The sequence below is a fragment of the Tiliqua scincoides genome, chromosome 3, assembly GCF_035046505.1.
Source record: "Tiliqua scincoides isolate rTilSci1 chromosome 3, rTilSci1.hap2, whole genome shotgun sequence".
Taxonomy (NCBI): domain Eukaryota; kingdom Metazoa; phylum Chordata; class Lepidosauria; order Squamata; family Scincidae; genus Tiliqua; species Tiliqua scincoides.
Window position 1 is genome coordinate 146,995,584 of NC_089823.1, and position 15,205 is coordinate 147,010,788.

The 15,205-nt window shown below is 42.1% G+C and overlaps 1 protein-coding gene and 1 pseudogene across 1 annotated transcript in view; both read right to left on the minus strand.

Annotated features, from left to right (window-relative positions):
* Nucleotides 1-5,581: 5,581 nt before the first annotated feature.
* On the minus strand, nt 5,582-5,701 carry LOC136646315 (5S ribosomal RNA; annotated as a pseudogene).
* A 1,993-nt stretch (nt 5,702-7,694) lies between these two features.
* CCDC6 (coiled-coil domain containing 6) overlaps nt 7,695-15,205 on the minus strand; it is a 55,298-nt gene continuing 47,787 nt past the window's right edge. The window contains exons 7-9 of the mRNA XM_066620641.1: nt 13,998-14,098; nt 10,397-10,521; nt 7,695-8,044 (exon numbers count right to left, since the gene is read on the minus strand). Of these exons, the coding sequence (XP_066476738.1) occupies nt 7,853-8,044; nt 10,397-10,521; nt 13,998-14,098 (418 nt within the window). The 3' untranslated portion in view covers nt 7,695-7,852. The remainder of the gene's footprint in view (nt 8,045-10,396; nt 10,522-13,997; nt 14,099-15,205) is intronic.

A 15,205-nucleotide genomic window follows, 5' to 3' on the forward strand; every position in this document is an offset into this window, starting at 1 on the left:
TTTGAGCGGTCTTGATGCTTTAATATGTTGTCATGGCTAACACTTGTTTTGGAGAGAACCAAACAAACACACAGTCATTTACATAAAATCAGCCCAGCTGCAACTTATTAGATCTGGTAAACAGAAGGAGATGAGTCCTTTTGCATTACATGAGATATGTTTGGACAAGTACAAACAGAAAAAGGGTACTGGCAAAGGAGCTGGTAATATAGACAAAACCATGTAAGGCCAGCAAGTTTATCGGTATGGCACGCAATGTTTTCTAGCTGCTTTAGAAGACTAAAGTGAATACACCAAAATAGCCTCAAGAATGTTTTGTGCTTTTCACGTTCTGGTCGGAATTTACATTCCTATACGAAGTGGTAATACAGTGGACAAAATTTTATGACCTAAGAACAGGGTTGCTGAATCAGACCAAAATGCGGGATTGCGTCCAATGCTGTCACAGAGACAGATATGTCCAACTGTAATGGGGGAGGGGGGTTGAAGAAAGCTGATTTCTTTTCCTTTTTAGACAAGTGGGAGATTCACTCTCCAGTACCTACTTGTATATAAATTAGCAAAATGCTTGTCTTTTTTTTTTTTTGTGGGTCGTGGTGTCTGGATGCATGTATGGTTGGTAAATCTGTGTGCTGACTGAACATAGAGAATCACATTACATGAGCACCACCAACCTGTTTAAGGATTGGGGGTGTGTGAGCACCCCTGAGGTGCAGTCTACAGGGAAAGCATCTGTTTATCCTGCAACAAGGAAGCAACCATTCTCAAATCAAAGAAATCTGCACAGCCTTTCAAATTTTTCTGCACAGACCTAAAACTTGTTCTAAATTTTCAGGCAGAGGACTCTAGGGAAGACGGTGCATGTTTAGCCGTACCTTTATATGGGAAAACAGGGCAGGGTGTGCTACCTCCAACCTTGCATCTGCTTCGACTGAGTGGAAAATGGCAGTGCTCAGATTGATGGGTTCCCTTCTGGGGCACTGGACATGCAATTTAGTTTGAATTATCACTGGTGAACATAAAACATGCCTTTCCTCCTCCCCACAATAGCAGATTGTGGACAGTTTGGAATGTATAGTTGCTCTTGTGTGACACTGCTGCCAAGGGGACTAGGCCTTAAATGGTATTGAGTAGAAAAACTCCCCTCTCCTTGCAAGCCTGGAGCTGATCCCAATGAAATCAATATAGGGTAGAATGCACCAGACATGTATTTCACTTTTTAAATGCCCCCTATATATACAGTTTTTCAAACCTAGTTTTGCTTTGGTTGTTATCCCTGGATGCAACAGTGACATAGCTTCATGTTTCTCATAAGAATGAAAAATAGGATTGGATGCTGAGAGTACAAGGCCTTTTTCGACATTAAAGAAAAACAGAACTGCGGGCATATGGCGGCCATAGTTTACACAAAGAAAGAGTGATGAATACAAATAATGGAGCAGGGGTGAAGGCAGAAGGTGTGCTAGACTGGTTCCACTAATCCCCCCCCCCACCGCATTTTTTCTTTGAGGCAGCTATAAATTAAAATGTTTACATATATAGATATTTGCACATGTGTATGAGTGAGTTCAAACAGCCACTCTGCTAAGATACAACTGAGAACCATAAGAACATAAGAACAGCCCCACTGGATCAGGCCATAGGCCCATCTAGTCCAGCTTCCTGTATCTCACAGCGGCCCACCAAATGCCCCAGGGAGCACACCAGATAACAAGAGACCTCATTCTGGTGCCCTCCATTGCATCTGGCATTCTGACATAGCCCATTTCTAAAATCAGGAGGTTGTACATACACATCATGACTTGTAACCCATAATGGATTTTTCCTCCAGAAACTTGTCCATTTTTCCTTTTAAAGGCATCCAGGCCAGATGCCATCACCACATCCTGTGGCAAGGAGTTCCACAGACCAACCACACGCTGAGTAAAGAAATATTTTCTTTTGTCTGTTCTAACTTTCCCCACACTCAATTTTAGTGGATGTCCTCTGGTTCTGGTGTTGTGTGAGAGTGTAAAGAGCATTTCTCTATCCACTCTGTCCATCCCCTGCATAATTTTGTATGTCTCAATCACGTCCCCCCTCAGGCGCCTCTTTACCCAGTTCAAATCTTGTATCTGTCACAAGTTCACTAGGGGAAAAAATGGTTGCATCACCCTCTCTTCTAATCTTCCAACTTAACGCACCCCCCCAAAGGAAACCTTGCTGCAAAGGCTTGAAATGTGTAGTGCCAGCTCCATGCAGGGAAGTAAAACAGCTCATAATGCGCTGCAATTTGAATGCTATAGTCTACTTTCCACTGAAAACACTTAAGCAAACATAGGAAGATGCCAAAATAACATGAATGCACATTGGCTAAACTCTCTTAAGGGAAGAACGCTTCAGGTCTCTAGTTAGCTGAAATGCACGTACACTCGCAGGCAGAAGAAATAAGGCACAGCACTCGGAAAGCCAAAATCAGTCCAAAGTTGCAGCTTTCACGGAATCTTATTTAAGAGTGGGAATGCTTTTCAGGTCTTCCATCATCAACCTATTGCTCCTGTACCATATATATAACTTTACTATGGTCATGGTTTTTGGCCAAGTACCAAACTGGGCAATTTGCACTGCATACAAATCAGGAGTTTGGGAGCTCTTCCTCCTCACAGCAGCCCTCAGTCCCGTCCCCCCCCCCCCCCGGAAATCCTCCAATGCAACATACACAACTACTATCAGAAGCAGTAATCAGTACTGTCCCCATCATGGAGTATATGGCAATGAACCTCAGGCATGCACACAAGAATCCAGATATCATTTACATACCACTATCAATTACAAGGGGCTTCATAAACAGAAGTAATTTTTAAAAATACAGGTTTCTGCCCCAAGGAGCCTCCAATCCAATTATAGAGAGGGAAGAAAACAAAGGGAAGGGAGAACAGGAAGAAATTTGGGTTAACAGGGAATTAATATGAACAAGTACATAGTCACATGGGGATGAGGACTACAGCTAAGCCATATTACCAGAACAATTCAGGTAGCCATGCTGAGAAAGGAAGCCAAACAGAGAAAAATGAGCTTCTCCAGATCATATTTTAGGCTACAAAGCTGTTCCAATGAAGTCAAAACTCTTGTAAAAATTCCAATAAAAAGGTGTTTCTGGATCCTCTTCCTCAAATCCTTCTTACATTCTGCAAATAAGTCTGCTGCTGAATCAGATGGCACATGCTGTAGTAGTTCCTTGGGGAGTGGAGATGGCTGGTTATTATAGCAGGTTGAAACAGGAAATTAGAACAATTGAAGAAATGTTTTTAGAACTTAAGAGATGGCTACACAAGAGGAAACTGAACAGCAGCTGATAGCTGTGGTTTTGAGTTGGGGTGGAATTGGGAAAATGTCAGTAGTAGGAGGGATCAACTATAATTCTCTGAGCATGGCATGCAAGATAATTTAACCAGCAAGAAAAAAAAAGCAACCAGCATGACAAGATCACAAAGACCTACCAGGATGCAGAGGGGGAGCCTTTGTCTCTAAGTGAATTTTTCTAGTCTTCAGAAGATCCTGTGCTAGGCTAGTACAGACAAGTAACAGTTGAATAATTGTGGAAGACTGTCATTCACAAGAACTGCAAATGCATTTATGTTCATTAGGAAAAGGATGCGCATAATTGTTTGGTTTTTTGTAAAGAAACATTTACAAATAGAGGCCAACACACCTATCTTCCACGGAATGTTTGTCCAGCTTGAGAGGACTTCTCAACCTTTGTTTTTTGTTTTATTTGAAAGTATCACTTTTCCAGGTACCGCCTTTTACGGCTACCACTTCTGTTAATACCACCACTACTATTAGAAATGTCATCTGCACCCAGGAGTGGATGGCTCACCTCACAGTTGATCTTGCAGGGAATGGGAGCTTCTTCAGGTGATGCTGCCTTCTTATCTGTTCTTTGCTCTACATCAGTGTTTCTCAAACTGTGGGTTGGGACCCACTAGGTTGGTCGCAAGCCAATTTCAGGTGGGTTCCCATTCATTTCAGTATTTTCATTTTATATATTAGACTTGATGCTACCATGGTATGCGACTGCATCTGGGGAAATGTTACAGCTCTGTACTTTTAACAGGCTACTATATATGCTCTTAACAATGATAGTAAATGGGACTTACTCCTGGGTAAGTGTGGGTAGGATTGCAGCCTAGGATTGTTAAGAAAGTTCCTGCTTGATGATGTCACTTCCAGTCATGAGATCACTTCCAGTGTGTCCCGACAGATTCTCATTCTAAAAAAGTGGGTCCCAGTGCTAAACAACCGAGAATCACTGCTCTTCATCCTTCTTCCCAAATTGTGCCTCTGTTGAAGGGCGAGAGAACTGCACAGCTGTATCTTGCCCACTGGTGCACCACCATTACTTCAGGGAGAGGCAGGGAGGCCAGTGGTATGTGGTCACAATGCAAGGGTACCCCAGAAGAGAAACAAATGGGAAGTTTACTATGATATTTATAACAAATGCTCCAACTGGAGTACAGAGCTACAATTTCAGAGAGCAACCTTCAAATTCAAATCAATTGGACAATACTGTGATGGTATTTGGACAGCACTACAGGTAACCCCTCACTTTCAGTAAGCTTCTGTACCACATTTGTTTTCTAGGCTACAATATATCACTGCTTGTCCCAAAAGCAGAGACCGCCTTCTTCCGTATAGTCCGGTTCATTCTCTGAGGTCATCAGAAGGGGCCCTGTTGGTTGTAGCATCATTGAAAGTGGTGAAGGGGATGGCAGCCAGAAACAGGACTTTTTCGGTGGTGGCACCTGCACTATGGAATTCCCTCCCCTTTGAATTGAGGAGTTTCCTCGTTATTAATGTTCCGGTGGGGTCTGAAGCTTTTTTTTATTCAGGAAAGCCTTCAAGGCCTTTTAAGGGCTGCTTTTATATGTCTTTTACTGCGTGCTTTTAATCTGCTGCTGTATTTTATCTTGTTTTAATTGTTTTTTTTTATTTTTAATGTTTATTTGTATTTTACTTTGTTTGTATTTTAAATTTGATTGTTAGCCACCCTGGGTGCCCCTCGGGGAGAAAGGCGGAACACAAATTTAATAAATAAAATAAAACAAATAAAAGCAATACAAAGAAAAAATGTGAGGAAGGATTAGCTCATGTATATTATGGACAAATTCAAATTTAACACATTATAAGTATATATATTTTCTATTTGCTGTTATTTACACATTACACATGTTATTTGACACACCTAGTGTCAAAACCTATAATGCAGACCCCCATGCTGATTAGCCCCTGTCAAGAATATATTATCTTTGACTTCTGAAAAGTTTCCCCATCCAGTTTTCCCTTAAGCCAGAAAGTGAAACACTATTCCAACAGAGATGCTAGGTTAGTGAGAAAGACAGATTGTGTTCACATCTGTGTCAAATATGGTTAAACATAAAGGGGAGAATTTCCTCCAGGAAAGGAGGAGCGTATGGGAAGGGAAGGCTTATTCCTGAACCTCACCCCCTTTGTTAACTTGGGTTAATAAAATCAGAGCACCATCTGCACTGATCTTATGATGCTTGGTTGGCAACCTTCAGTCTCGAAAGACTATGGTATAAGCCTACAGCACCTGGTATTCCCAGGCGGTCTCCCATCCAAGTACTAACCAGGCCTGGCCCTGCTTAGCTTCCGAGATCAGACAAGATCAGGCATGTGCAGGGTAACAGTTGCTGCTTAAAATGTTTAAATGTTCTGCAGATGCCTGATCTTGTTTGATCTCAGAAGCTAAGCAAGGTCAGGCCTGGTTAGTATTTGGATGGGAGACCACCTGGGAATGCCAGGTGCTGCAGGCTTATACCATAGTCTTTCGAGACTGAAGGTTGCCAACCACTTTATGATGCTTCAAGAGCAGAAGCCTCAGTAACATATTAAAACCACAATTCCCCTTTATATGACTCCCAACAATATTTAATATTCCCGCATTTAGCACTTATGAACTCCATTTTAATCGGGGAGAGGTAAGTGCATGACTTACTATGCCACTGAATCTATGGAAATTAGAAATAATCCAGCCAAAATGTATTTCAGTGTGAGAGTTGAGCAAGGGCTTATCTCTTTATCCATTAAAATTAAGGAGACTAAAAAGTGTACAATTTCAGTTGGACTGCACCCATTGGTCTGTTAGGATTTTTTCATTCTGAAACCCTCACATTATACAAAATATGAAGTTATGCAAATGTCACAAAGTATCCAGAATTCTCTACTTTGTTCTTGAGAATATATGTAAAATGGCTAAAGAATGCCACAAAAGTGTGTGCAAGTAAATAAATTAGCATTTGGGTAAAACCAGATATACGCATCTCACAAAATAAGCATTCTTTAGTTACTGTCATATACACCAAATAAGACTACAGCAAGGAAGCCTTTTAAAATAATTGCTGGTGTAAAAGCGACTGAGCGGCAGTTGCTAGAAAGCATTTGATGAAATTGAGCCATAGCAAGAAAAATAAGTGACACTTTGTTCCACTGCAAAGTGAAACCAAACAATTTATTTGTGCTAAATCAATGGAAAGAATGTATTTCAGAATACATTTCTTTATACATTGTACCAGCTTATGCTGCTAAATATGCATTTGCTATTGTCATCTAACTTTCTCTGTAATCTGTTTCTTTCCTACAAAGCAATACAACATTTTCAGCTGTTATACCAAAGTGCTGCCATAATGTGCACCATCAGTCATATTTTCCTCTGATTTTTCTTTGAATGCTTAAAATATGTGTTCAAACTTTCAGAAGGTAGGGGCAGAGTCACACAATTGATATATTTTAAACAAGGGAAAAAAATTAGCCATTTGCTTTTGATACAAATTGCTTTTCTACAGCAGAAATCAGAGATCACACTTTAATCAGCCACAAGGATCTTGTTGGCAGAAACACACTTACAGAAGATCATTGTGATGAAAACAACAGTACGGACAGTTTTACAGGTCAACATGAATGAGAAATGAAACAATCAACTCTTAAGGTCCATGGATCAATACATTCTATATACTCCGACAAGTCAGGCTTCCCACATTGTACTTCAGACTGTACCACACACTGGAGAAAAGGTATGGATTTGTCATGTATGTTTACAGTTGTACCTGGAAATTAAGGGATACAATTTATTTAAAAAAAGAAAAGAAAAAAATGAAGTGAGCTTGGGCATCTAAGTGTCCGACTCGCAGTTTTGCACTAAGAGCTGTATCTTTGTTGTTATTGAAATGTAGTGCTGATTTATCGTATATAACACATAGTAATATCTAGGAGTTCATAATATACAGCCCATGCCTGTGATTTTATATGCAAATTGTCATGAAAAAATATAAAAAGCTGTCCCTTTTATTTTACAAACCTAGAAGCCAAGGGGGGGAAAATAAAGCTTTGGGAGCTCAGCTAAACATAATGCCATAATACCAAACAGAATAGCAAAAGTTCCAGCCAGAGGATGGACATACATGACGAGTTCAAGTAAAACACTGATGGAAATTTTTTTGAATTAGTGTTGTACATCCACAACACTGGCTGCAATTTAGGACAACTTCAAATGCAACACACTTTTTACACGGAAAGCACTTCCATGTTAACAACACTAAAACCCCTGTGTGTGTGGTTGCTGACATGCAGGTTTCAAGCTTCTCCCTTCCCCAAGTGCTTTCCTGTGTAAGAAACATGCTAACACCTGAAGTGGCCCTTCGACAAACTTGTTCAACACAATTAAACAGTGAAGCCTCAATAACTTCAGTGCAAATAAGTCAAATCCAAATATGCCATTGTAAGCCTTTGGCCTGTAGTAAACTGCTCTGTGTTATGAGTCCAACTCTGAATACAGACTTGCTGAGCACATGCACTAAGGCTGAGAAGAAGGATGCATTGAATGTGGAAAGGTGGCTGACTGGGAGGCCGATGACTGGACTGGAGGTTGCACAGGTGGAGGTGGAGGAGGCGGAGCAGGCTGCAGCGGGGTCTGCGTGTTTGGAGAAGGAGGAGGAGTGGGACGTTTGAATTTGTCGGGGCTGTTGCTTCTTCGTGGTGAAGGCCTCTGTTGAACAGAGCAACAAAACCAGGGTTTAACCTGCACTTACTCCAAAAGGGAGGAAAGGGGTTCTTTCCCCTCAACACACTTAACACATCAGCTTAAAAGCAAATTCATTCCAGACAGGAAAAACAGGGAAGGCGATACGTTGTGGGACTTTCTGCCTGCCAAGACTTCCCTACCACACCCATATCAGTTCTTTGACCTTTCTGTATTCTGCACTTGGTACGCAGCCCACATTAGGCAACACTGTGACCCTGGGAGTCCTCTGGCATGCCCTCAGTCAGGCAGAATAGGCACAGCAAGAGCTACCAGCACAGTGGAAACACAAAATGGGAGCAGAATTCCTTCAAGCAGTTCTACGTAATGAATCTTTCTGAGGTGATTAAAAGGGTTTGGAGCATTGTTTGGACAGCATTAAACTGTCTGCATTTTTCCTCAAAAATTAGAAATATTATGAATATCCAAACCCAGAAGATATTAGTATGAAAGGAAAACCTTTCATTTAACATTTATTAACAAAGCAATGTTAACATTTATTAACATTAACCATAATCTACCTGAATTTGGCAGATAATTTAGACATGATCCAAATTCCCAAGTCTTATATAGCCAATTTCTTTATAATGGAAGCAAATAAACCTACCACTTGCTAGCCCAGATAAGAAATATTCACTATTTTGCTACATGTTTTTCAATAGTAGATCCCAGAATTTCTGGACAACTGGGCATTCCCCACACACATAATAAACCAATACCCTGGCATCTTTTTGAACATGTAGAAAACAAGGCTGTCATTGAGCGTATTTCTGCTGGTATATTTCACTGTCATCAACTTCAGCTGGGTTTCTTGAAAATGAATATGAACAGTTAATTTAAATTTGCTGCCAAGCTCTTTCCCAAACATTTGAATCTATTTGCTCTGCTAGTCCTAGTTTCCATGCTAGGAGGCATGAGGGTTTTTCTACAGGTAACCTTGTAAATATAATCTGCTATACCAAAGTTCTTATCTGGATCACACACAATGGCTTGATTCAGACACTGAACGCACCATGGCTTAATCTTAGTTCTACATTATATTAATGAACCTCCGACTCATAAACTCCCCACTCCCCTTTGTGCACTGCAGAAGGAAATGTTCTACAGCCATTCTCTATTTAGAACAAGTGAGGATTTGCTGTGATGTCCAAACCCAGGAAAACGCAAAATTTTAACCAGAGATTCTGAAAAAGTTATTTAACTATCAATGTTGACCCAATGTTGCTGGATATAGTACCAACAATTCACATGTTCTAGAGATGCAGCATGAAGCTAGTCTTTAAAAACCTATTACCCTAATCCAGTGGTTTTCAAACTGGGGCGTCGTGACGCCTCAGCCTGAAGGCCCTGGCCTCTGCCTCTTTAAGGGGTGGGGGCAGGGAGGAGGCGATGACGCAATTCCCAGGATCTTGTCGCTAAGGGGGGCTGCAGGGACTGGGATGCACTCGCCAGTCCCTGCAGCAGCCGTCCCAGGGTGCAGGGAGCCCTGCGTGAGCATCTGCAGGGCTTCCCAGCTTGTTAGAAGTGAAAATGGAGCCCTGCAGAGGGTTATCCAAGGCTCCCTGCACCCCATGATGGCTGCTGCAGGGACTGGTGAGTGCATCCCAGTCCCTGCAGCTCCCCTCAGTGACGCAATCCTGGGGATCATGTCGCTGCCTTCCCCCTGCCCCCACCAAGACTTACTGCGGTTCAAACTCTCCCCAAGAGTTTGAAAACTGCTGCCCTAATCTATTCCACTATTGATGTATTTCACAAAATGCAAAACAGAAATAAGAATTTAGAATATTGGCTAAAACAGATAACTTTCTGTGAGTTACTATAATTCGTCAGAAATTATAGTAAAAGACACTGGTCTTCCTGCGTCATTCCTTTGCAGATGATGTTTCTGCCAACTTAAACAAAATGAAACTAAAGTTAAGGCATCACAAATCATGATGTTTTTGAAGTCAGAAACTACTGAAGGGAAAAACCAATCAATAAAGAATAAAAGTATGATTTGCACCAACCTAACATAAAGTAGATGACTTTAACTCTGGATTTAAAAACACACCGTACTCTGAGAAAGTTCCAGAGACGCAGATCATAGATGCAGAACTGGTGGGTTCAGGAATGGGGTCAATAACAAAATAAACATTTACAGTTCTAAAGTTTCCTGGTGTTTCAGACACTGACATAAGTGTTTGCCAGAACGGGGAAGGAAGAGTGTGATGAATTTTCCTAGTTTGAAGAATCCTTCAAGGAACAAACACAAAGCCCAGGCACTCACTTTTTAGAACAACTGTCTGAAGTGACTGTGATGGTAAGTTTGAAAGTACTCACTGTAATACCATGGGATGGTCCCATATGCTGCACATGAAGGCCTGGGGAGTTGTAGTAAGACACGCCGGCTCTGGTGAGTGAAGTTGGGGGGGTAAAACCAACTGTATGACTTGCATATGAGAGACCTAAAACGAAAAAAAAAATACATAAATGTATTCAGTGCTTGAGGGAGAGATAAGGAAATGGTGGGCATTGAATTATACAATGGTTTTCTGTATTGGGAACATAAGAACAGCCCCACTGGATCAGGCCATAGGCCCATCTAGTCCAGCTTCCTGTATCTCACAGCGGCCCACCAAACGCTCCAGGGAGCACACCTGATAACAAGAGACCCTTGCATCTGCCATAGCCCATTTCTAAAATCAGGAGGTTGCACATACACATCATGGCTTGTAACCCGTAATGGATTTTTCCTCCAGAAACTTGTCCAATGCCCTTTTAAAGGCATCCAGGCCAGATGCGTGCACCACAGTCTGTGACAAGGAGTTCTACAGACCAACTACACGCTGAGTAAAGAAATATTTTGCCTGTCCTAACTCTCCCAACACTCAATTTTAGTGGATGTCCCCTGGTTCTGGTGTTATGTGTAAAGAGCATCTCTCTATCTACTTTAACCTTCCCATGCATAATTTTGTATGTCTCAATCATGTTCCCCCTCAGGCGTCTCTTTTCTAGGCTGAAGAGGCCTAATCGCCGTAGCCTTTCCTCATAAGGAAGGTGCCCCAGCCCAGTAATCATTTTAGTTGCTCTCTTTTGCACCTTGTCCATTTCCACTATGTCCTTTTTGAGATGTGGCGACCAGAACTGGACACAATACTCCAGGTCTGGCCTTACCATCAATTTATACAATGGCATTATAATAGCTGTTCTCAATACCTTTTCTAATGATCCCAAGCATAGAATTGGCCTTCTTTACTGCCGCCGCACATTGGGTCAACACTTTCATTGAGCTGTCCACCACCACCCTCTCCTGATCTGTCCACCAATATCTCTCTCCTGATCTGTCACAGACAGCTCAGAACCCACCAGCCTATATGTGAAGTTTTGATTTTTTGCCCCAATGTGCATGACTTACACTTACTTACATTGAAACGCATCTACCATTTTGCTGCCCATTCTGCCAGTTTGGAGAGATCCTTCTGGAGCTCCTCACAATCACTTCTGGTCTTCAACACTCGGAAAAGTTTGGTGTCATCTGCAAACTTAGCCACCTCACTGCTCAACCCTGTCTCCAGGTCGTTTATGAAGAGGTTGAAGAGCACCGGTCCCAGGACAGATCCTTGGGGCACACCACTTTTCACCTCTCTCCATTGTGAAAATTGCTCATTGACACCCACTCTCTGTTTCCTGGTCTTCAACCAGGTCTCAATGCAGGAGAGGACCTGCCCTCTAATTCCCTGACTGTGGAATTTTTCAGTAGCCTTTGGTGAGGGACTGTGTTGAACGCCTTCTGAAAGTCCAGATATATAATGTCCACGGGTTCTCCCGCATCCACATGCCTGCTGACCTTTTCAAAGAATTCTAAAAGGTTTGTGAGGCAAGACTTACCCTTACAGAAGCCATGCCGATTCTCCCTCAGCAAGGCTTGTTCGTCTATGTGTTCTGAGATTCTATCTTTGATGGGGCATTCCACCATCTTACCCGGTATAGATGTTAGGCTGAACGGCCTATAGTTTCCTGGGCCCCCCTTTCCCTTTTTAAAGATTGGCGTGACATTTGCTAACCTCCAATCTTCTGGCACCGTGGCCTTTTTGAGGGACAAGTTGCATATTTTAGTCAAGAGATCAGCAACTTCATTCTTCAATTCCTTAATAACTCTTGGGTGGATGCCATCAGGGTCCGGTGACTTACTTATCTTAAATAAACTGCATTTGAAAACTGCACTTAGTGAACTTTATACACAGGTGTGTGCCAATTTGCGACATTTACGCTGAGATTGTATAACCAATGACCATGTGTAGTCATGTGGTCGTTGGGGGTGTACGTCCGAACCCTCTGAAAGCAAGGGGAGCTCCCCTCTTTCTCTTACGCGATTTCCGGTTTCCTCTACAAAACTGGAAGTTGTGAGAAAGATGCAATTTCCCTTAGTCTGAGCTCTGCAGAGGTAGTGGGTGGTCGCGTGCTGCCTCTGGGAAGCTCAGACGACCCTCTGGGGGGGGAGGGGAATGGAGTATCCTCTTCCCCACGGAGGGACTGGACTGTGCCAAGCCCCACTTGACGACAGAATTGTGGTCCCAATCCCTGTTGTTAAGTGACACATGACTATCTTGTATAGTCATGCAATGGAATTGTTTTAATTTCTAGCCTCCTCCTTCCAAAACCCTGGAACAGGAAACAATAAGGACAACTTAAAGGGAATACTTTAACTTAAATTTCAGTACAAAGTGGAATCTCAAAGGCTTGGAGTGGCTGAGCTTGCCAGCAGGTCACTTCAAGCGCTCTTGAAAACGTGAACCTTCATTCACAGTGGCTTGCTGCTAGAAATGCTTATTAAGCAGAAGAAGCACAAAAGGGGAGATACTATGGAAAGATTAAGGTTGGAGCCTATCTATGCAGAAATAAACTATCAATATCATATTGATTATAAACAAAATAATTTCAGTTTTACTGCAACTCTGAATCAAAAGTGCTTCGATCCCATTCTTTAGCTAGGGATCCATTTTTATCCAAACACTACCTTGGATAAATAATGTGAGCCAACCCAACGCATTCGCACTGGGTAACTTAAGCATGACCATTGCATTCAAAGCCTGACTAGCCCTGTGCCAAAGTTTTTATACGATCTGCAGCCGGAGCCTTCTGAATGACAGTGCAGGTGCTAGGTGTCATGAAAGCACTGTAAAGTGCTTTCTGATATCTTGCAAGTAAACAGTGCCAGTGGGAAGGCCTGTGATGTCCCGTGGGCACAACATCCCACCCAACTGTCACCAGGGCAGGTATGTTTTGTGCCTGGCACAGGAGGGGTAAGGGGAAGGTGGTGAGACAGCATTCTGAAGGCAGGGAGAGGGTGTTTTGGGGCTAGAAAGGACAAGGAGGGAGCAGTTCAGGTCCAGGAGGGGGGCAGGGATGGCACAACAGGCCTCCACCACATCCTATTCCCCATTTTGGGTTTGTTGGCATTACACAGGGCTTCTCAGTAGCAGATCTGAGTAGATTCATTCAGCAGGCTGGGGCACTACGTAGAATAAGGGAACAAATATTCCCTTGCCCCAAGGAGTCCTCCTGCCTGCTCCAACCCAATGTGGGATACAGTGTGGGCCCAGAAGCCCTACTGTGCCAGTGTTGGATAGGATTGGGCTATAAGACATACATTTTTCTTCTTGAAAACTGAAAAGAGAATTTGGTCCAATCTTATACAATTTTCCAGTGCCGATGCAACCACGCTAATAGGGTGTGTGCTGTATCCTATGATGGTGGTGGGTGACAGCCACAAAGGCCTTCTCAAGGTAACTTTTGTTCACTTACTTGAGACTGCATTGGTGCTGGAATGTTGGTTTGTATGGCAAGCTCCACTTTGCTTTAGTACAGCGAGTAACTATCAAACACGTAAATACTGTACTGTACACAATAATTGATCAGAAACGGACGTATATATATTTACCAGGTGATATAGGTCTGCTAGAACTTGGTGAAGGTGTATAAGGGATTGGACTGGACACAGTGCGAGGTCTTAATCCTTGGGCAGACATCTCATTAAAATATCTATTAAAAAGGTAAAAAATAAGTAGTTTCAGTTTTCCAACATTTTTCTCTTTAGGTTCTCCTGCAGCATCACTCCCCACCCTAAAATAAATACAATAATACACTGTCGTAGCATCAGGACAACATTAGTAGGGCTATGTTAAGTTGGTAAATCAGTGAACTGCTTTCTGAACCTTTGAATAACTATAAAGGATGGCCTTGATTAACCAAACAAGATTTAAAACACACACACACACACACACACACACACACACACACACACACACACACACAGGGTTGAAGGCATAATTACAGAAAAGACCTTCCCCTTTCTGTCATATAACAAGGAATGCCTGATGGAGCCTGTTACAATGTATGCAACTAAAAACAAAAAAGGTATGCTTATTTTTGTTCAGTAGAGTAGTTTATAAGCAAAATTAGTTAGAATTCATACTAGTTAATCACGTAGTATGTGTTTTTTTTAACGGAGAGTGAACTAGCATCTTATTTCATTTCTGGAGATCCCAGTTCAAACTCTAGGGCTACAATCCTACATTCTTACCTTGAAGTAAATTCCATTAAACTCAGTGGAGCTTACTCCTCAGCAGACATGCCCAGGATTGCACTGTAACAATTTGCCAAATATCTGGCTGACAGGAGGTGTACCCCCCTCTCCCCCTCTGAATAGACTACAGAGACTATTCAGACTACAAAAATGGCACACACTTAGACTTCAGAACCTTTCTTTATCAAGTGATGAGCATGTAGATAAACAAAGGGATAAAGAGTGGGACAGTTTTTACAAACATGAATTTTGTTTTCCTCTGGCTTCATTGGCTCAAATGTTACATACGGTAAAGGTATCCCTATGCATTATAAGTTGAGGTGTTTTTAAATGGTGTTATTTATTTTACTAAGCACACTGTGTTCAGTGAGACTTAGGCTGTAATCCTATCTTACTCCCCAGAAACAAGTACCTCTAATTATAAAAAACAATGTCAGGGCACAAGGTAAGGTAGTTATGTAGGGAAAGAACTGGACAAGGAGCTGTTTATGGCAGCAGCCTCACATTTGTTAGGTTGTGTGGTTCTAGCTAGTCTGTTTTTAAACTTCAAAAAAAATTTTTTA